Raw genomic sequence first — 17362 nt, forward strand, 5'->3', positions numbered from 1 at the left:
AAATAAAAAAACCACATGACTATCTCTTTACATGCAGGGAAAGCATTTGATAAAATCCAACACCCATTCATGTTTAAAGTTTTAGAGAGATCGGGGATACAAGGCACTTTCCTCAACATAATAAAGGCTATATACAGCAAGCCAATAGCCAAAATCAAAGTAAATGGTGAGATACTCAAGGAAATTCCTCTAAAATCGGGAACAAGGCAAGGCTGCCCACTCTCTCCATATCTATTCAATACAGTACTTGAAGTTCTAGCCAGAGCAATAAGACAACAAAAGGAGATCAAGGGTATCCAAATGGGAAAGGAGGAAGTCAAATTATCCCTATTTGCAGATGATATGATAGTGTACATAAGTGACCCTCAAAATTCCACCACAGAACTCCTACAGCTGATAAACACCTTCAGCAAATTAGCTGGATACAAAATTAACTCAAAAAAGTCTGTAGCCTTCCTATACACAAATGACAAGCTTGCAGAGGAAGAGATTAGGAAAACCACACCCTTCACATTAGCCACAAGCAATATAAAATATCTAGGAGTTACTTTAACTAAGCAAGTGAAGGACTTGTTTGAAAAAAAATTCAAAACTCTGAAGAAAGAGATTGAAGATGACCGGAGAAGATGGAATGATCTTCCTTTCTCATGGATCGGTAGAATTAACATAATGAAAATGGCCATCCTTCCAAAAGCAATCTACAGATTCAATGCAATCCCTATCAAAATACCTACACAATTTTTTAAAGACATTGAAAGTTCAATTCTGAACTTCATATGGAAAAACAAAAAACCCAGAATAGCTAAAACAATCTTTGACAATAAAAGGTGCTCTGGAAGAATCACCATACCTGATCTCAAACTGTACTATAAAGCAATAGTATTTAAAACAGCTTGGTACTGGCACTGATTGATCAGTGGAATCGAATCGAAGACCCAGATATGAATCCACACACATATGGTCACTTGATTTTTGACAAAGAAGCCAAGTCCATTCAATGGAAAAAGGATAGCATCTTCAACAAATGGTGCTGGTCTAACTGGAGGTCTATGTGTAAAAAAATGCAACTGGACCCATATTTGTCACCTTGCACAAAACTCAAATCCAAGTGGATCAAAGACCTCAACATAAAACCAGAGACACTAAGTCACTTAGAGGAAAAAGTGGGGAAGAGCCTGGAACATATTGGCACAGGAGACAACTTCCTGAACCGGACATCAACGGCCCAGGCCTTAATGTCAACCATTAATAAATGGGACCTCATGAGGCTGAGAAGCTTCTGTAAGGCAGGAGACACTGTCAAGAGAACACCACCAAACCAAATAACCCAATTGAGAAATGGGGCTTGGAACTAAACAGAGAATTCTCAACAGAGGAATATCAAATGGCTGAAAAACACTTCAAGATATGCTCAACCTCCTTAGTCATCAGGGAAATGCAAATCAAAACAACTTTGAGATTCCGTCTTACACCCGTCAGAATGGCTAAGATCAAAAATTCAAGTGACACCACATGCTGGCAAGGATGTGGGGAGAGAGGAACACTCCTTCGTTGCTGGTGGGAATCAAACTAGTACAACCGCTTTGGAAATCTATCTGGTGCTATCTCAGAAAAAAATGGGAATAGGGCTTCCTCAAGACCCAGCTATTCCACTCCGTGGAATATACCCAGAAGATGCTCTAGCACACAACAAGAATATTTGCTCAACCATGTTCATAGCAGCCTTATTCATAATAGCCAGAACATGGAAACAGCCTAAGTGTCCATCAGTAGAAGAATGGATAAAGAAACTGTGGTACATATACACTATGGAATACTACTCAGCTATTAAAAACAAGGAATTCCCGAAATTTGTGGATAAATGGATTGAACTAGAAATGATCATAATGAGTGAGTTAACCCAGAAGCAGAAAGAATCAAATGGTATATACTCACTTATCTGCATACTAGCCCAAGGGGCATGTCCCACAAAAGCCTTCACTTACCAGGAAACTGGGACAGAGGGGAGAACATCCTATTGGGACTCTATATGAGAGAAGCATGGGAGAATAGCAAAGTAGAAGGATCCAGAGGGTCCTAGAAACCTACAAGTAGAACATTATGATAGGCAGATTTGGGCGCAGGGGTCCCACTCAAACTAAGGCACCAGCCAAGGACAATACAGGCGGCAAACTTTAAGCCCCTACCCAGATCTAGCCAATGGTCAGAATATTCTCCACAGTTGAGTAGAGAGTGGGATATGACTTTCTCACATACTTTGGTGCCTCACATTTGACCATGTCCCCTGGAGGGGGAGACCTGGTGGCACTCAGAGGAAGGACCGCAGGTTGCCAAGAAGAGACTTGATATCCTATGAGCATCTACAGGGGGAGGTAATTCCCCTCAGGAACAGTCATAGGGGAGGGGAATAATGGGAAAATGGGGGGAGGGAAGAATGGGAGGATACAAGGGATGGGATAAACATTGAGATGTAATAAGAATAAATTAATAAAAAAAAGAATTACCACTTCGGTATGTTTCAACTGTCATCAGGCAAACTTGTGTCAGTAAGTTTTAAAACAAAGACCAATATTTAGGGAATGTTCAGAGAGTGAGAGACTTCAGAGTTCTTAGTTCTGAGTGGGATGTCTTCATCAAACCCTTCCTCTTAGGGTGCAGGGATGGGTGTGGAAGAGGAAGCAGAAGAGCCAGAGGTGCTGTGTCCGAGCACAACATACTATTGTACATAAGAATTCATTCAGACTGTGATAGCATATGCTAGACAGGTTCAAGTTAGACAAAATCCCAGAACCGAGAAGCAGAAGCTGTTGCAAAATTCTTCCCCTATCCAAGATGCCATTTAAATTGAATCCTGCTGGGAAATGGAAAAAGAGTATTCTCCAATGGAGTGTAAATATGTTTATCAAATGCACTCTTGGGCAAGCCCCATGCTCAGAAGTTGGCCAACATTAAAATGAACTCTGTGTTATTTTTGTGAAATTTTTGTTTTGTTTTGGCATTTTTGACTTACTGTTTTTTTGTTAGTTTGAGCTTTTTTTTGTTTTTGAGAGAGAGGAAGGAAGGGAAGGAGTGGGAGGGAGGAAGAGAGAGGAGAGGAGAGGAGAGGAGAGAGAGAGAGAGAGAGAGAGAGAGAGAGAGAGAGAGAGAGAGAGAGAGAGAGAGAACATTAAGTTGGGTGGGAAGGATCTGGAGGAGTTGAAGAAGAACATAATTAAAATATTCTGTATGGCCTAAGTGTCCCTTAGTAGGAGAATGGATAGAGAAACTGTGGTACATTCACACTATGGAATACTATTCAGCTGTTAAAAACAAGGAATTCTCGAAATTTGTGGACAAATCAATTGAACTAGAAATTATCATAATGTGTGAGTTTACCCAGAAGCAAAAAGAGACAAATGATATATACTCACTTATATCGAGACACTAGCCCAAGGGGTATGTCACATGAAAGACTTTACTTACCAGGAAAGTGGGTCAGAGGGAAGGACATCCTATTGGGACTTTAGGTGAGAGGAGCATGGGAGAATGGGGAAATAGAAGGATACAGAGAGTTCTGGAAACCTACAAGAAGAACATTATGACGGGTGGATCTGGGTTCTGGGGTCCTTCCTGCTCAAACTATGGCACCAGCCAAGGAAAATATAGGCAGTAAACTTCGAACCCCTACCCAGACCTAGCTGATGGACAGGACATTCTCCACTGTTGAGTGGAGAGGGAGGTCTGAATTTTATACAAACTCTGGAGCCCCATTTCTGACCACGTTCCCTTGATGGGGAGGCCTTGTGGCACTCAGAGGAAGGTTAACAAGTCACCAAGAAGAGACTCGATACCCTATGAGCATATACAGGTGGAGGAGGTCCCCCTCAGTCACAGACATAGGGGAGGGGAGTAGGGGGGAAGCGGGAGGGAGGGAGTAATGGGAGGATACAAGGGATGGCCTAACAATTGAGATGTAATATGAATAAATTAATAAAATAAAAAATAAAAAATATTCTGTATGAAAAATTTCAACAAACAATTTTTAAAACAACTTAAACACAAAATTAAAATTTTACCTTTAAAGAAGTTAGTACTTAGGCTTCTTAGTTGCTACTTAAACCTGCTTAAGAATTCTAGTAACCTTTTGGTTTTTTTTAAAGGAAAAGAATATTTTTTGTAGCACTTCAAAGTAAAATTAAAATAACATTTTTGAGGAGCAACAGTGAGGTGGAGGGAATGGCCTGTGGATTATAAACCTCATCACGTGACAGTGGTTTTGAAAGTGAATTTGCAACTTGCTGAAAACTCAGTTCTTAGGATCTTATCTAGCATAGCCCACCATCCTCGTTTGATTGAATTTGTTGTTTCAGTATGGATAATCATGAGCCGTGGGGTTCTATCCTCTTTGTAAAGCCTGGGACTTTGGCTCTTGTTGGGCTGTTGGTTTGCCACCCTCCTGACTCAGAAACTGAATGTGTCCCAGCAGTGCCCATTCTCATAATTGGCCATGGTAACTCAAATGCTCACTGAAGTTTGAGAAGCAGTGGTCAAGGGAACTGGGACGAGCCTATCTCTGCTTGGCAGTGAAACGTGAGGAGCGAGGCAGAGACGAGCAGGGGAGGCCATGCTGGCTTTTAAAAAATTTTTTTACTTTAATTAATTTATTCAGATTACAACTAAATTGTTATCCCATCACTTGTATCCTCCCGTTCCTCCCTCCCTCCCGCTTTCACCCTATTCCCCTCCCCTTGGTCTAAGATGGAGGGGGACCTCCTCCCCCACTATATGGTCATAGGCTGTCAAGTCTCATCTTGGTAGCCTGTTTATTCTTTCTCTGAGTGCCACCAGACCTCCCCACCAAAGGGAGATGGTCAAATATGGAGCACCAGAGTTCATGTCAAAGTCAGTCCCCACTCTCTACATAACTGTGGAGAATGTCCTGTCCATTAGGTAGATCAGAGCAGGGGTTCGGTGTTTACTATTGTATTGTCCTTGGTTAGTGCAATAGTTTGAGCAGAGCGCCCTGTGCCCTGATCCACTCATCACGATGTTCTTGCTGGCTTTGTTAAGCTCTGTTCTAAAGCCAGTCAGTCTTGGCTCATCAGCTTAAGGTGTTTTCATTTGAAGAGGCTATATTGGGAAATGGATCTTTGTGCAGACAAAACTACTAGTAATAGTTAAAATATTCTATTATTTCCAATAATAAAATTGTATTTTACTCATCCATAGTTTGTAAGTTGATATGAAATTAAACATTTAAAAAGAGAGTATAACCTTTATATGTACCAAGCTTTACCTGTCTGAGTGCTCAGATACAATATTTCAGTAATTGCTCATTTTTTAACATCAAAAAATGTAGATTCTATTTATATAGACTTTTATAGTATTTGGAAAATCTTGTTAATTTTATGGAAATATAAAATCATGAAATATATATTCTTGGAAGATGATAGGTCTAGAATTGTGAGTATAATTTCTGAAATCAAGGGTATAGTTATACTATAGTTATTTGGAAAGTCATAATAAAATGCATGTCATAAAATAAAAAATCCTTAAGACAGTGTTGTTCTTCTGTTGTATTAGAACGATGTTGAGCCTTTCTCATTATCTTCTGTTACAAATGGAAGCAGTAGGGCTTTATGATGACTATACATAGCCATTAATGTTTTATCTTCTTCAATCTCTTCTTAGGAAATGGCTGGTTTCTTGAGGACGTTGTCATTAGAGATCCCACTACCAACCATGAATATGCCTTCTTCTGTCACAGGTGTGTTTACATTGGCAAGACTACTCCAATTTGTTAATTAGAATTATATGTTTATGAGGTTACTTTTTATTAATGTAATTTTGACAGTTTATGTGCATATATAATGCACTGTCTCAGTGATGTCCCTCCTTTTTCTATCTTTCTTCCATCCCACTAACTTCCACTCCCCTCCCACAGGCTGCCGTTCTAATTATATGTTTTATTTTGTTGTTGTTGTTAGTTTGTTTTTGTTTTTGGTTTGTGTCCCATTAGATTTAACCAGGCACATGTGCAAGAGCGTGGGAAGCTATTGATAATGAGTCTTTCCTGCAAACATCAATTGTCATTGTTCCACCGGGCGTGGTCATATGAATCCCATTTATAACGGAATGTTTACAGACTTGGTCTTGTGCAGGCAGCTGCAGCTGTTGTGAGTTCATAAGCGCCACAGCCATGTCATATCTATTATAAGGACTTCATGGCCTTCCCTACCAGCCAGCTCTTTCTTTCTACACACTCTCCCATGGTATTCCTTGAGCCTTGGAAGAGGTAATATGGGTGTTCAGTTTATGCTGAGCACAGCACAGCACAGTTACCTGATTTTAATACCTTGACCAGCTGCAAGTCTGCATTAGCCACCATTCACTACAAAGTAAAGCTCCTTTGATCAAGTTCAAATATATCACTCTTCCCGTCCGCTTTTTCTGTTGAGTAATATTATCAATTATCTATACAATCATTCCTTAAGACTGAAATTGAATACTTTGGAAAAGTTTGATAGAGCTTATAGCATGGTTTTCACCTTTATATTGTAGAAAAATAAGGGTCAAAGATGTGAAAATGAGGTCTCTTTGATGAGGATACAACCTCTCTTCAAAATAATCATTGTGTATAATAAGTGTAAAATTTAACTATTATGAAACACTGGCCCTTTGCTAATAGGTCTAGACTGCTGACTTCTCTATCAGTGGTGATAGACTTACTATTTCTTTTTTTTTTTTAGACTTACTATTTCTTTCGGGACTCATCTTTCCTTTGCTTATGGAACTGATAGGAGCCATTTTCTCAACAACTGACTGTAACTGTTAGGCAAAGAACAGGACCAAATTAATAGTTCAATGGATATAAAGTCTACTTGCGTATTGAAGCAAACATGCGCTCTTCAGTAGATGGGTGGTTCTCCACCTCGCTCACACTCTTACTCTCATTTAAGGGTTTCCTTGTCCACCTGTACTACTCTGTCTTCATTAACTCAGGGCCCATGCATTTTTCTCACTCCTGCTATCTGTTATTTCTGACTTGTGAAGACGAGTGCCAATAGATCAGGTAAACAAAAAGCTTGAAAATAACTGACATATGTTTTTCTTTCCACAGATGGCTGGATGAAGGAGAAGATGATGGTAAAATTGTCAGAGAAATGTATGCTAGGGATAACAGTATCTTCTCTGTGAGTGAGTATCATAAATACACATTTCTTGGAAAATTATGTTTTTTCATGACCAAATAAAGTACAATATTCTTGAAATTAATTAACTGTCCCTTCATATTTTCAGGGAAGAAGCTAGAACATAAGACAAAAGAAACAGTAAGATTTGTCTCAAATGATTTAGTTCAAATAATTTTAAGTAGTTGTTTGATGTCTCAAAGAAAAACAGTATGCCATTTCTGGGAAGGCCTATTGATTAGTAGTTTCTTCTCTTCATGTCTTTTCAGATGGTCTCTTTTGTTTATATTTTAGTGGGCTGCTGAGAGCTGGAAGTTTATGAAAGGAAATACTCTCCAGTTTTACAACAAGCTTACTGGAGGGTTTGTCCGTCTTCATCCAGATGGCATGGTTGATGCTGTTGGTGAGAAGACAGACAAATATGGTAAAGTAGTTCTTTCATAAGAAAAGTGAGTATGTTATATGTTCACAATTGCAACTGCAGCGAAGTCACATGCACTGAAATAATGTGGCTGAGCACTGCCAGAAATACTTTGGATTTGTTCTACATTTATTTTTATTTTTTATTTTTTTTTGTAATTGAAGTATTTCGTTGTTTTGTATCCAGAAAATCTTTACTGTTGGCAAATTTTTGAGAATGAACTATGAAAGGATTTTGGTTTTGAATGAATAAATCTATTAAACACATAGCAAGTAAAAGTAAAAGAACAAATTGCAACTGGCAGATAGGTGCTTACATCTAGTAGAATGAATAGAGTAGCTTGGTTAAAAAAGCAAGCAAAGGATCAAATAGCAAGCAGCAGATGGATACACATCATCAAACCAGGTACTCAGAACACGCACAGAAATGACTGGAGAAGTCCTGTTGAAGTTTTCCAATTAAGAGTCCTGAGTGGGACTGTGTTTTCTGGGAGGCTTCCCCAGTGAGGCTTCCCAATAAGAGAAAAAAGGAATATAGATCGGAAAACATCATTAAATCATGCACCTACAACACCCAGTGGAAATGGCTGGGGTAGCCCTGAGGAGTAGAAGCTGGAGTTCCTGACTGATGATTGGTAGAGCATCCTCTCCTCAAGTGAGGCCCTGGCATCTTGTGTCCACTGCAGGCATTTTTAGGGTATTATAAAAAGTAGTAACCCCAGTTGTGTTGTGTTTTCCTTCTAGTTGTTCTTAAGGGCACAATGTTTTCCAGTCCCTTTCTGTTGTTTGCTGCTCTCCTTCTCTGTTGTAGACAGGCTTTTCCAGGACATTGAGTCTCAGAGGACACTTGAGATAAATATGCTTGAGTCTGCCACAGGGGACCCTGATATGTTCCCAGAGTGCACTCTCAACAGGCACAAATGACAGCTGAGAGTTCATCAGTATAACATATTATATACCCACATGCTGTTATGGACCCAGTCATATCCATGCCTGGTACATATAGTAACTGTGCCTGTATAAATATACAGTTTCTGTCCAATGATGACACCACCTAGCCACACATTTTCAGACTATTTACATCATTAGTGAGACACAATTATATAAATTTGGGCTCGAGGGCTGTCTCGGCCATTAAAGGCTAGGCTCACAACAATTGTATAAATTTATATCTGGAGATCCACACATATAAAGCAGAGAGCTCTGAAGAGTAAGGTGATTGCAATTCATCACTAGAGCACCCCAGTCTTAGCAGTTTTTTGGTTCTTCAGACAGAAAATTAACAAAACCTACCAAATTCAAACTACATTCTACACCAAATGGGACCAACATATTTACATGATGACCAACAGTTGGAGATACACTTTTCTTGGCTGCACGTTCTTCAGAGGAGATAATATATTTGGCCATGAAACACATCTTGACAAACGTAAAAAGATAAAAGTATGCCAAGGATGTTTTCTGACCATCAGGATGTGACACTGTAACTCAATAGAAAATTTACAAAATCATGAAACTAGTCAGCATGTGCCCTAAATGCTACATGGAAGATGATTTCTTTGGGTATGACTTTTCAAAAGCAAAGGCAACAAATACCCAAGTGGACAAATGGTGTAGCCAACCATAAAGTTCCCGCATAGCAAAAGAAATAGTAAATAAAGAAACAACCTAAAGAATGGGAGATGTATTTAAAAACTAATGTATCTAATAAAGAGTTAGTATCCAAAATACACAAGGAACTCTGGCTGGCAACTAAGTAATGAGAAAAATAACCTTATAACAAAATGTTAAAAGAAAGCTTGACTAGACATTTTTCTAAAGAAGATGTTCAGATGGCCAAGAAGTCAATGCTCAGAGTCAGTAATCATCAGAGCAATCCCAAACAAAGTCACGATGACATGTCAGCTCAGGAGAGTTCTCATGGCAATTATCAAAAAACAAATACAAAAACAAAAAACAATAGGGGAGGGGAATAAGGGGAAAATGGGAGGGAGGGAAGAGTGGGAGGATACAAGGGATGGGATAACCATTGAGATGTAGCAAGAAAAAATAAAAAAAAAAAAAACAAAAAACAAAACAAAACAAAACAAAACAACAAAAATCAGATAAACATGTTGGTGAAGATGTGGAGAAAAGGAAACCCTGTTGGTGGGAATGTTACAACAATCATTTTGGGAAATGGTAGAGTGGGCCCACAAATATTGAAAGCAAAAACTGACTAACATTAAGTGAAGTCATGGTGAAACAGAAAGACTTGTGTGAAACTGGAAAAATATTGATTCTATAAGATCGTACTCCATTCTACTAAATGGTAGTTCCAAGAGGAGTGGATGGATAGAGGGCTGGACATGCCGGGTAGAGCTGATCAGGGGATGTAAATGAAATATAAAGAGAATATTTTTTAAAATAGTCCAATATGTCGAGAGAATAGATAAATGATTGCCTGAGGTCAGAAGTTAGGAGAAAAAGAACAGAAGAGACTAGGGAGTGAAAGATAAGAAGTGATTGCCAGTGTTTAAAGGATGATAAAAATGCTCTAAAATTGATCCTGATGATGGATGCACAACTTTGTTAACATTTGTTTTAAGTGAGTGATTGAATGAACTGGAGAGTGTACATCTCAGGTTGCTTTCTGTGGCTGTGGTAAACCCCATGATCAAAAACAACTTAGGGGATGAAAACATTTATTTAATCTTACAGCATTCAGTTCATTACCAAGGAAGGTGAGGGCAGCAACTCATGGCAGGGACCTGGAGGCAATAGCCATAGAGGAAGATGTTTACTGGCTCATCCTCTCTGGTTTATGCTCAATTACCTTTCTCTTACAAGCCAGGATCATCTGCAGGTGGCTGGCACTGCCTATAGAAGGCTGGGCCCTCCCAAAACTATCATCAGTAAAGATAGTTCTCTACAGATACTGCCAGAGGCCACTGGGATGTGGGCATTCCCTTGATTGAGTCTACTTTTGCCAGGTGACTCCTTGTTGTATCACATTGAAAATAAACACTGACTAGGACATTATGTTATATCTCAATACAACACTAGAAACGGGTGCTGTGTTAGAAAGATGGCCCAGTGGTTAAGAACATTTACTGCTCTAGCAGAGGATTCACGTTTGTTTCCTAACACTAATATAGTGGCTCATAGTCTTCTGTATAGTTAGTTCCAGGGGATCTGACATCTTCTTTTTTACAGGTTTCAAGAATGTACATGGTATACTGTAACAGGCTAATTTGTGGGCTCTTTCTCCACCCTTTTCCCACCCTTTCAGCTCACTAACAGTAGATAGGAGAGAAAAAAACAATAGAGAGGAAAGGAAAGATCCCAGAATACATCAGGGGTCAGAAAGGGGGCGAAGTTGTCATTAGACTCCTTCCTGCTGCTTAAGGGGTTGGCAAGCTCCTTGGGGCAAGTTTGATCTTTGCCCTCAGGATATCTAATTTCTTCTTGTTCTTTCTTTTCACACAACTACTTGCCAAACTGTGACCCACACCAACCAACAATCAACAACCCAGCCCATCTCTCTGGGCCCTGACATTTACCCTTTGAAAAGTCCCCAGAATTCCACATGTAACACAATCACAGAAGCCATGTGCAGCTGGCAAAGCCACGCCTCTGCTAGAGCACGAGGCAAATCATAGGCAGCTGCTGCGAAGCAGCCCCACAGCCCCACACCTGGGATTAAGACAAAAATATATTTTCATAATATTGCTGTGTTTTTAAAGAAACCAAAATTCTCATTACAGTACCCACACATAGGTACAAGCAAAACACTAACACAAAACTTTTTTTTTTTTTTTTTTTTTTTTTTTTACAAAAATCTTATTCTTAAAGGTGGAATAAAAAGTTATGCTAACCAGCCAAGGACAATACAGGCAGTAAACTTCAAACCCCTACCCAGATCTCACCAATGGACAGAACATTCTCCACAGTTGAGTGGAGAGTGGGATATGACTTTCTCACGTACTCTGGTGCCTCATATTTGACCACGTCCCCTGGATGGGGAGACCTGGTGGCACTCAGAGGAAGGACAGCAGGTTACCAAGAAGAGACTTGATACCCTATGAGCACATAAAGGGGGAGGAAATCCCCCTCAGTCACAGTCATAGGGGAGAGGAGTAGGGGGAAAATGGGAGGGAGGGAGGAATGGGAGGATACAAGGGACTGGATAACCATTGAGATGTAATATGAATAAATAAAATAAATTTTAAAAAGTTATGCTATTTAAGAAACAATAAAATATAACATACTTTTATGTATTTACATTTTGGTATTTATGAAATCATTAAGCCAAATGGAAAATTAAACTATGAGAATATTTGTTAGCACATTTGTAGAAGTTATTCCATCATTACCTCATTAGTTCGCTCAATTAGTGGATCATCTGAACAATATTCCTTTGGGAGTTACTATCCTGAGCTCATTGATGAGAAAATTGATATAGATAAAAAGTGATTTGTTCAAGGTTACTTAACAGCATGTCAGACTCACATCAGGATTCCTGCCTTCTAACTCTTTTCTCATTTCCATAACATGCCAATCTTTAGGATTATCTGTAGTTACCAGTATGGCTTATTTTTTTTTATAAAGGTATTTAATTATTAACCATTAAGATGCATTTTATTTGGTAGACAATAGATGAATTAAAGATTTTAAAAATTCACTTTACATCCTGCTCTCAGCTGCTGCCCTCCTCTCCTTCTGGTCCCCCCTCCCACACTCTTTCCCCTCCCCCTTCCATTACTCATCAGAAAAGGGGAGCCCCTCCCACCAACCCACCTCAACACATCAAGTCGCATCAGGACTGAGGCAATCCTCTTCCACTGAGGCCTGGCATAGCAGTGCCATGAGTGGGAAGTGATCAGAAAGCAGGCAACCGAGTTCATGTCAGAGACAGCCTCTGCATCTCTTCTAGGGGACCCACATGAAGACCAAACTGCCCATTGATTACATATGTGTTGGGGGCCTAGGTCCAGTCCATTCATGCTCTTTGGTTGGCTCTTCAGTCTCTGTAAGTCCCCATGCGCTTAGGTTAGTTGACTCTATAGGTCTTCTTGTAGAGTTCCTGTCCCCTCGAGGTCCTTCTATCCTTTCCCCAGTGTTCCACAGGACACCCTGAGCTCTGCCTAATGTTCGGCTGTGAGTCTCAGCATCTGTTTCCATCCACTGCTGGGTGAGGCCTCTCGCAAGACAGTTATGCAAGGTTCCTGTCTGCAAGCATAGCAGACAATCATTAATAGTGTCAGGAGTTGTCTCTCTCTCATGGAGTGGGTCTCAGGTTGGGCCAGTCATTGGTTGGACGGTCCCTCAATCTCTGCTCCATGTTTATCCCTGTACTTCCTGTAGGCAGGGTAAATTTTGGGTTGAGGGTTTTGTGTGTGGTCTGGTGTTCTCCTCCCTCTAGTAAAAGTCCTGCCTGGCTAGAAGGTGGACACTTCAGTCTCCATGTCCCCTGTTGCTTTGCATCTCAGCTGGGAATCACCACCATTTCCTTCCAGGAGCCTACACTTGCACAGGTGTCAAGTGTAAACAGTCGCCTTTCCAATTTGAATGGTCTTTTGAACTTTTAACACTCTAATTTTAGATGAATTTAAATTGTAAATATATGATGAGTTTTTTTTTTTTTTAACGTAGGGGTCTGTAGTTATCTTCTTTATCAGACCTCACTCTTAGCAAAGTGGCCTGTGTTGGTAGGACAGATAGGAAAGACAGGTTCAGCTTAGAAAATCAAATTTTGTTGCAAAGAAATGATTCTATAGACACCGTATTATATGTCTTAATGTATGTACCTTATATTATCTATGTGTACCTATATAGGGTATAACACACACACACACACACACACACACACACACACACACACACACACACACCAAACTCAGAAATAAATTTCAGAAACTTATTAGGAAATGAAATGAATCATGGCTCAAGAAGCCATTTATTTTAAAAATTATTTTATTCAAATACGTCATATCTCAGCAAACCAAAGTACACACCATGTATTATGAATTTTCTTATACATTATGGGAGATGTTTTACCTTTTTTACAAGTTACAAACATTAAATTGAAATATATAAAATATATTATTATATATTTGCACGTCCTATACATTATGCATTTGCATTTTCTTATACATTATGGGAGATATTTTACCTTTTTTTTTTACTAGTTACAAACATTAAATTGAAATATATAAAATATATTATTATGTATTTTCATGTCTGATTGGAGGAAAAGGAGCTTTTAAAGAATGTACTACTTGTTAAATAATTATAAATATTTTCTAGGTCTCTTTGATGTGATTTTCAACAAAGGGAATATATGCATTTTCCAAAGCCATGAGATGAGGCATCTTTCTCTTACCCTTGACAATGGCTTTGCCGCTGGAATGGTGAGTAGCAGGCTGGTCTTCACCACTCACTTTTCTGGCCTTACCCTCTTGAGTGTGGGGATTAGAGGCATGCTCCACCATGCCTGCCACTAGCAAATTTTCTCCTTATTATGTGTTGTATATGATGTGTTACACAGTATTAGTGATTTGAGCCCACAATTAGCTTAAGGGAAAATATAATTGAACAAACTTTTAATGTCATTTTAGGCCTAGTGTTCCTTATGAAGTCATTTCTCTTCTGCTTTGGACTTAGGATGGTGCTCTGCTTTGTGTTTCATAGCACATGAAAAAGACCACAGTGAATGCTTAGTAAATATAATTTGGTGGATATGGACCCTACGGAGTTAAATGAGCAGATGAATAGGGCTGGATATGTGATGCAGTGTGGTGTAAAGCCCTGTGCCCCATCTGCGCACACACACACACACACACACACACACACACACACACACACACGCGTGCGCGCGCACACAAACACACACGTGCATCAAAAGAAAAAAGACTTAAAAGTGATCCCATTATATTTTCTAAAAAAGAGTCTAAAAAATTCCATTACAATTTTCTAAAATAGTAAATTCATATTCACTAGGATATAATTGGCTGGTAGGGAATTCTGTCAGGTACAACTTCCGAGAGAAACCTGTTGTAACTCAGCTATCTGTGGGAAGACAGAAGATTCTGACCTTAAAACAGGTACCCTGGAGACTGCAATGGGCTGAGCCCTGAGCTCCGAGTTTACCTGTTTCACATAAGGCCATATATAATATATGGTCCTACTTTACTGTTTGATCCATTCTTCTGCCCTCTGTGATATTCTTATGGAAATGTGTATGATTTCTTTTTCTTTCTTTCATTTTTCTTAGACAAGGTTTCTCTGTGTAGCCTTGGCTGTCCTGGACCTTACTCTGTAGACCAGCTTGGCCTTGAACTCAGAGATCCATGTGCCCCTGGGCTTAAAGGCATGTGCCACCACCACCTGGCTTTGAATGGCTTCTTAAAGGTCAACAGTTCTGTTAGTATCTGTCAGACATGGCTAGATGAACTTCTCAAGGTTGGTAGACCTAGCATTTTGGGCCCAAGCATTCAGGAATTATCAGTGAGACCTACTTCCTCCCCAGGGCCGAGAGTTGGTTATGAACTAGGAATGCCCAGAAATGGGAATGTCTCCTCCTAAAATTTTATTTTTGTTTTTGTTGTTTGTTTTGGGTTTAGTTGAACATGTCAAACATGACCAGGAATAGAAATGTCTCCTTCTAAAGATGTTTTGTAATTTAAAAGCAAAACAGAGGAATGAGACACAATTGTTGTTTATTTGACTTTTCAATTCTAAGCAGCATAAGTTACGAGGAGTCAAATAGTTAAATGAATGGTGGGGATGAAATGCACATTACATTTCATGAATTTTTCTCTACACCAGGGTGATTTCTATGCAATGGTTTTCATGGATTCTTGCTTCTAAGAATGTCCTTGGAATAAGTAATTGCCAATAGGCTGGGTAATAAAAGTTACAGTGAGAATGGCATGCGCTGATACCCACAGTTCAACGGTTACATAGCATATATACGTATGTCAAGAGATTTTAAACTCAATTGTTTCCCCTGCTAACTCAGAGTTGGTTTCTCCTATCCTCTTTTAGGTTGGTGGAGGAGATCTCTCCAAGCTGCGCGTGCTTTATCAGCCAAACCGCAGCGTACTTCTTGAGTCTGTGTTGCTTCCTGGGCACACCCTAATTGTTGATCGTCATGGAAAAATAGCTGACGAATCATCTGAAGGCTATGCAGAGCGTTCCAAAGAATTCTTGGTTTTTGTTAAGGTAAACTAAAGAAGGAAACTCATCAGAGTTTATAGATCAAATCCCAGCTCTCTTCTGCCTTATAGAAAAGTTTCGAGTTGACTCTTACTGCACTAATCAGATCGGTCCACTAGGGGGCAATGTTGGCATTACCATTCCTTTTACTGACTTTGAAAAGCACTTAGGCCATGGTTTTCAGCAGCAATGAGACTGTGATGGGAATAACATCCTATACCTACTGGGAGTTGGAAGTTAAATTGTGGATGTGAATTCCTAACGGAACATTAGTGACTCTTCTATTGAACTTTCCCAACCATTAGGATCTCTGCTTCTTGATTGTCCGATATGTGTGATTCCGATCTAATGCTTACATCTCCTTATAGCATTCGTTTATGAATTTACTTAAAATTATTCTGATAAAATATGTACATATATATGTATAATTAAAGCTATTCTAATGTAATATAATGCCATTCTAATATAGTGTCTCTAATTTATAGGATTGCTTCTGTTTCTTTGCAGAAAGCTTTACTGTATACAAGGCTAAATTTAATAAAATCATCTGTATTTTAAAGATGAAGGAAAATATCTTCAGGGATATTAAGTTTTGGCTAGCATAGCATAATTAGTAGAGGCTGTATCATGATTTCAACCCAAGCCTGCCTTTCAAATATTTTATCATTATTCTATATAAATATTTCCTCACATTATCTTACTCAAAAACCATAAGTGTAACTCATAAGCTCAATAGCACTGAAACAAGGGTTTTAAAGTATTAAGCACCCGATCTTTTTATTTTGTACTTTGTACACATCTACTACATATGCACATGTACTACATAGTTTGACATGTACTTTCACTGCATCTTTTATTATTTAACTAGCTTTGAAAACTAGAAACAGAGCTTAAGAAGTAAAGTACAAAAATTTAAGGCTGAAGGAAAATAGTCATCAGCTTTTTTTTTTTTTTCTTATGGAAATGTATCAGTTTCGTTCCTGTGAAAGCCAAGACAGGTGTGTTGTTGGAGGGATCAGTGTATGCCACCTGGCCACTTCTGTCATCACTGCTATTTGGGTGTGCTAGACTCTCTATCTACTACAAGAACTTCTGTCGTCATTGAAGCTATGAGGCTCACACTTTCAGTTTATCACTGAAAAGAAGACACACATCAAATCCGCGAGGTGGGAGGAGTGTAGACCTTGGAAACGAAGTGAACACAGTCCTTGTCCTTGTCCATTCCCTCTGGCGTCAGGCAGAGGTGATTTCTCAGCGCTGGCATGCAGGGGTGCAGCAAGAGCCTTACTGACCAGAAACCCCCGCCTGACCACTGGGGTCCAGACTCCACAACTGATGGAGTCCGTGTGGCTGGTCTTAGTCTTGAGGCTTTGTGTAGCTAACTGGCAAGGTATGACACAAAAGTCTCCACCCCAATTCACACTACCACTTCTGGCTGGCACGAAGCGCCCACACAGAGCCAGACAATTGTGGTCCAAGGGTTTAGGTCAGAAGCGGAAAGAAAGGCTAGGCTCTTTGGGTAATGTTAAGGTCTTTACTACCCTGCTCCCTTCAGCATTAACTTCAGTTGTGTG

The 17362-nt window shown here is 39.4% G+C and overlaps 1 protein-coding gene across 1 annotated transcript in view; it reads left to right on the forward strand.

The window, feature by feature from the left end:
* Positions 1-17362, forward strand: part of LOC127201237 (lipoxygenase homology domain-containing protein 1-like) — a 339490-nt gene that overhangs the window by 132982 nt on the left and 189146 nt on the right. The window contains 6 exon segments of the mRNA XM_051159652.1: positions 5671-5746; positions 7100-7176; positions 7279-7310; positions 7464-7593; positions 13878-13981; positions 15618-15794. Of these exon segments, the coding sequence (XP_051015609.1) occupies positions 5671-5746; positions 7100-7176; positions 7279-7310; positions 7464-7593; positions 13878-13981; positions 15618-15794 (596 nt within the window).

Source organism: Acomys russatus, chromosome 2, assembly GCF_903995435.1.
Source record: "Acomys russatus chromosome 2, mAcoRus1.1, whole genome shotgun sequence".
Classification (NCBI taxonomy): Eukaryota; Metazoa; Chordata; class Mammalia; order Rodentia; family Muridae; genus Acomys; species Acomys russatus.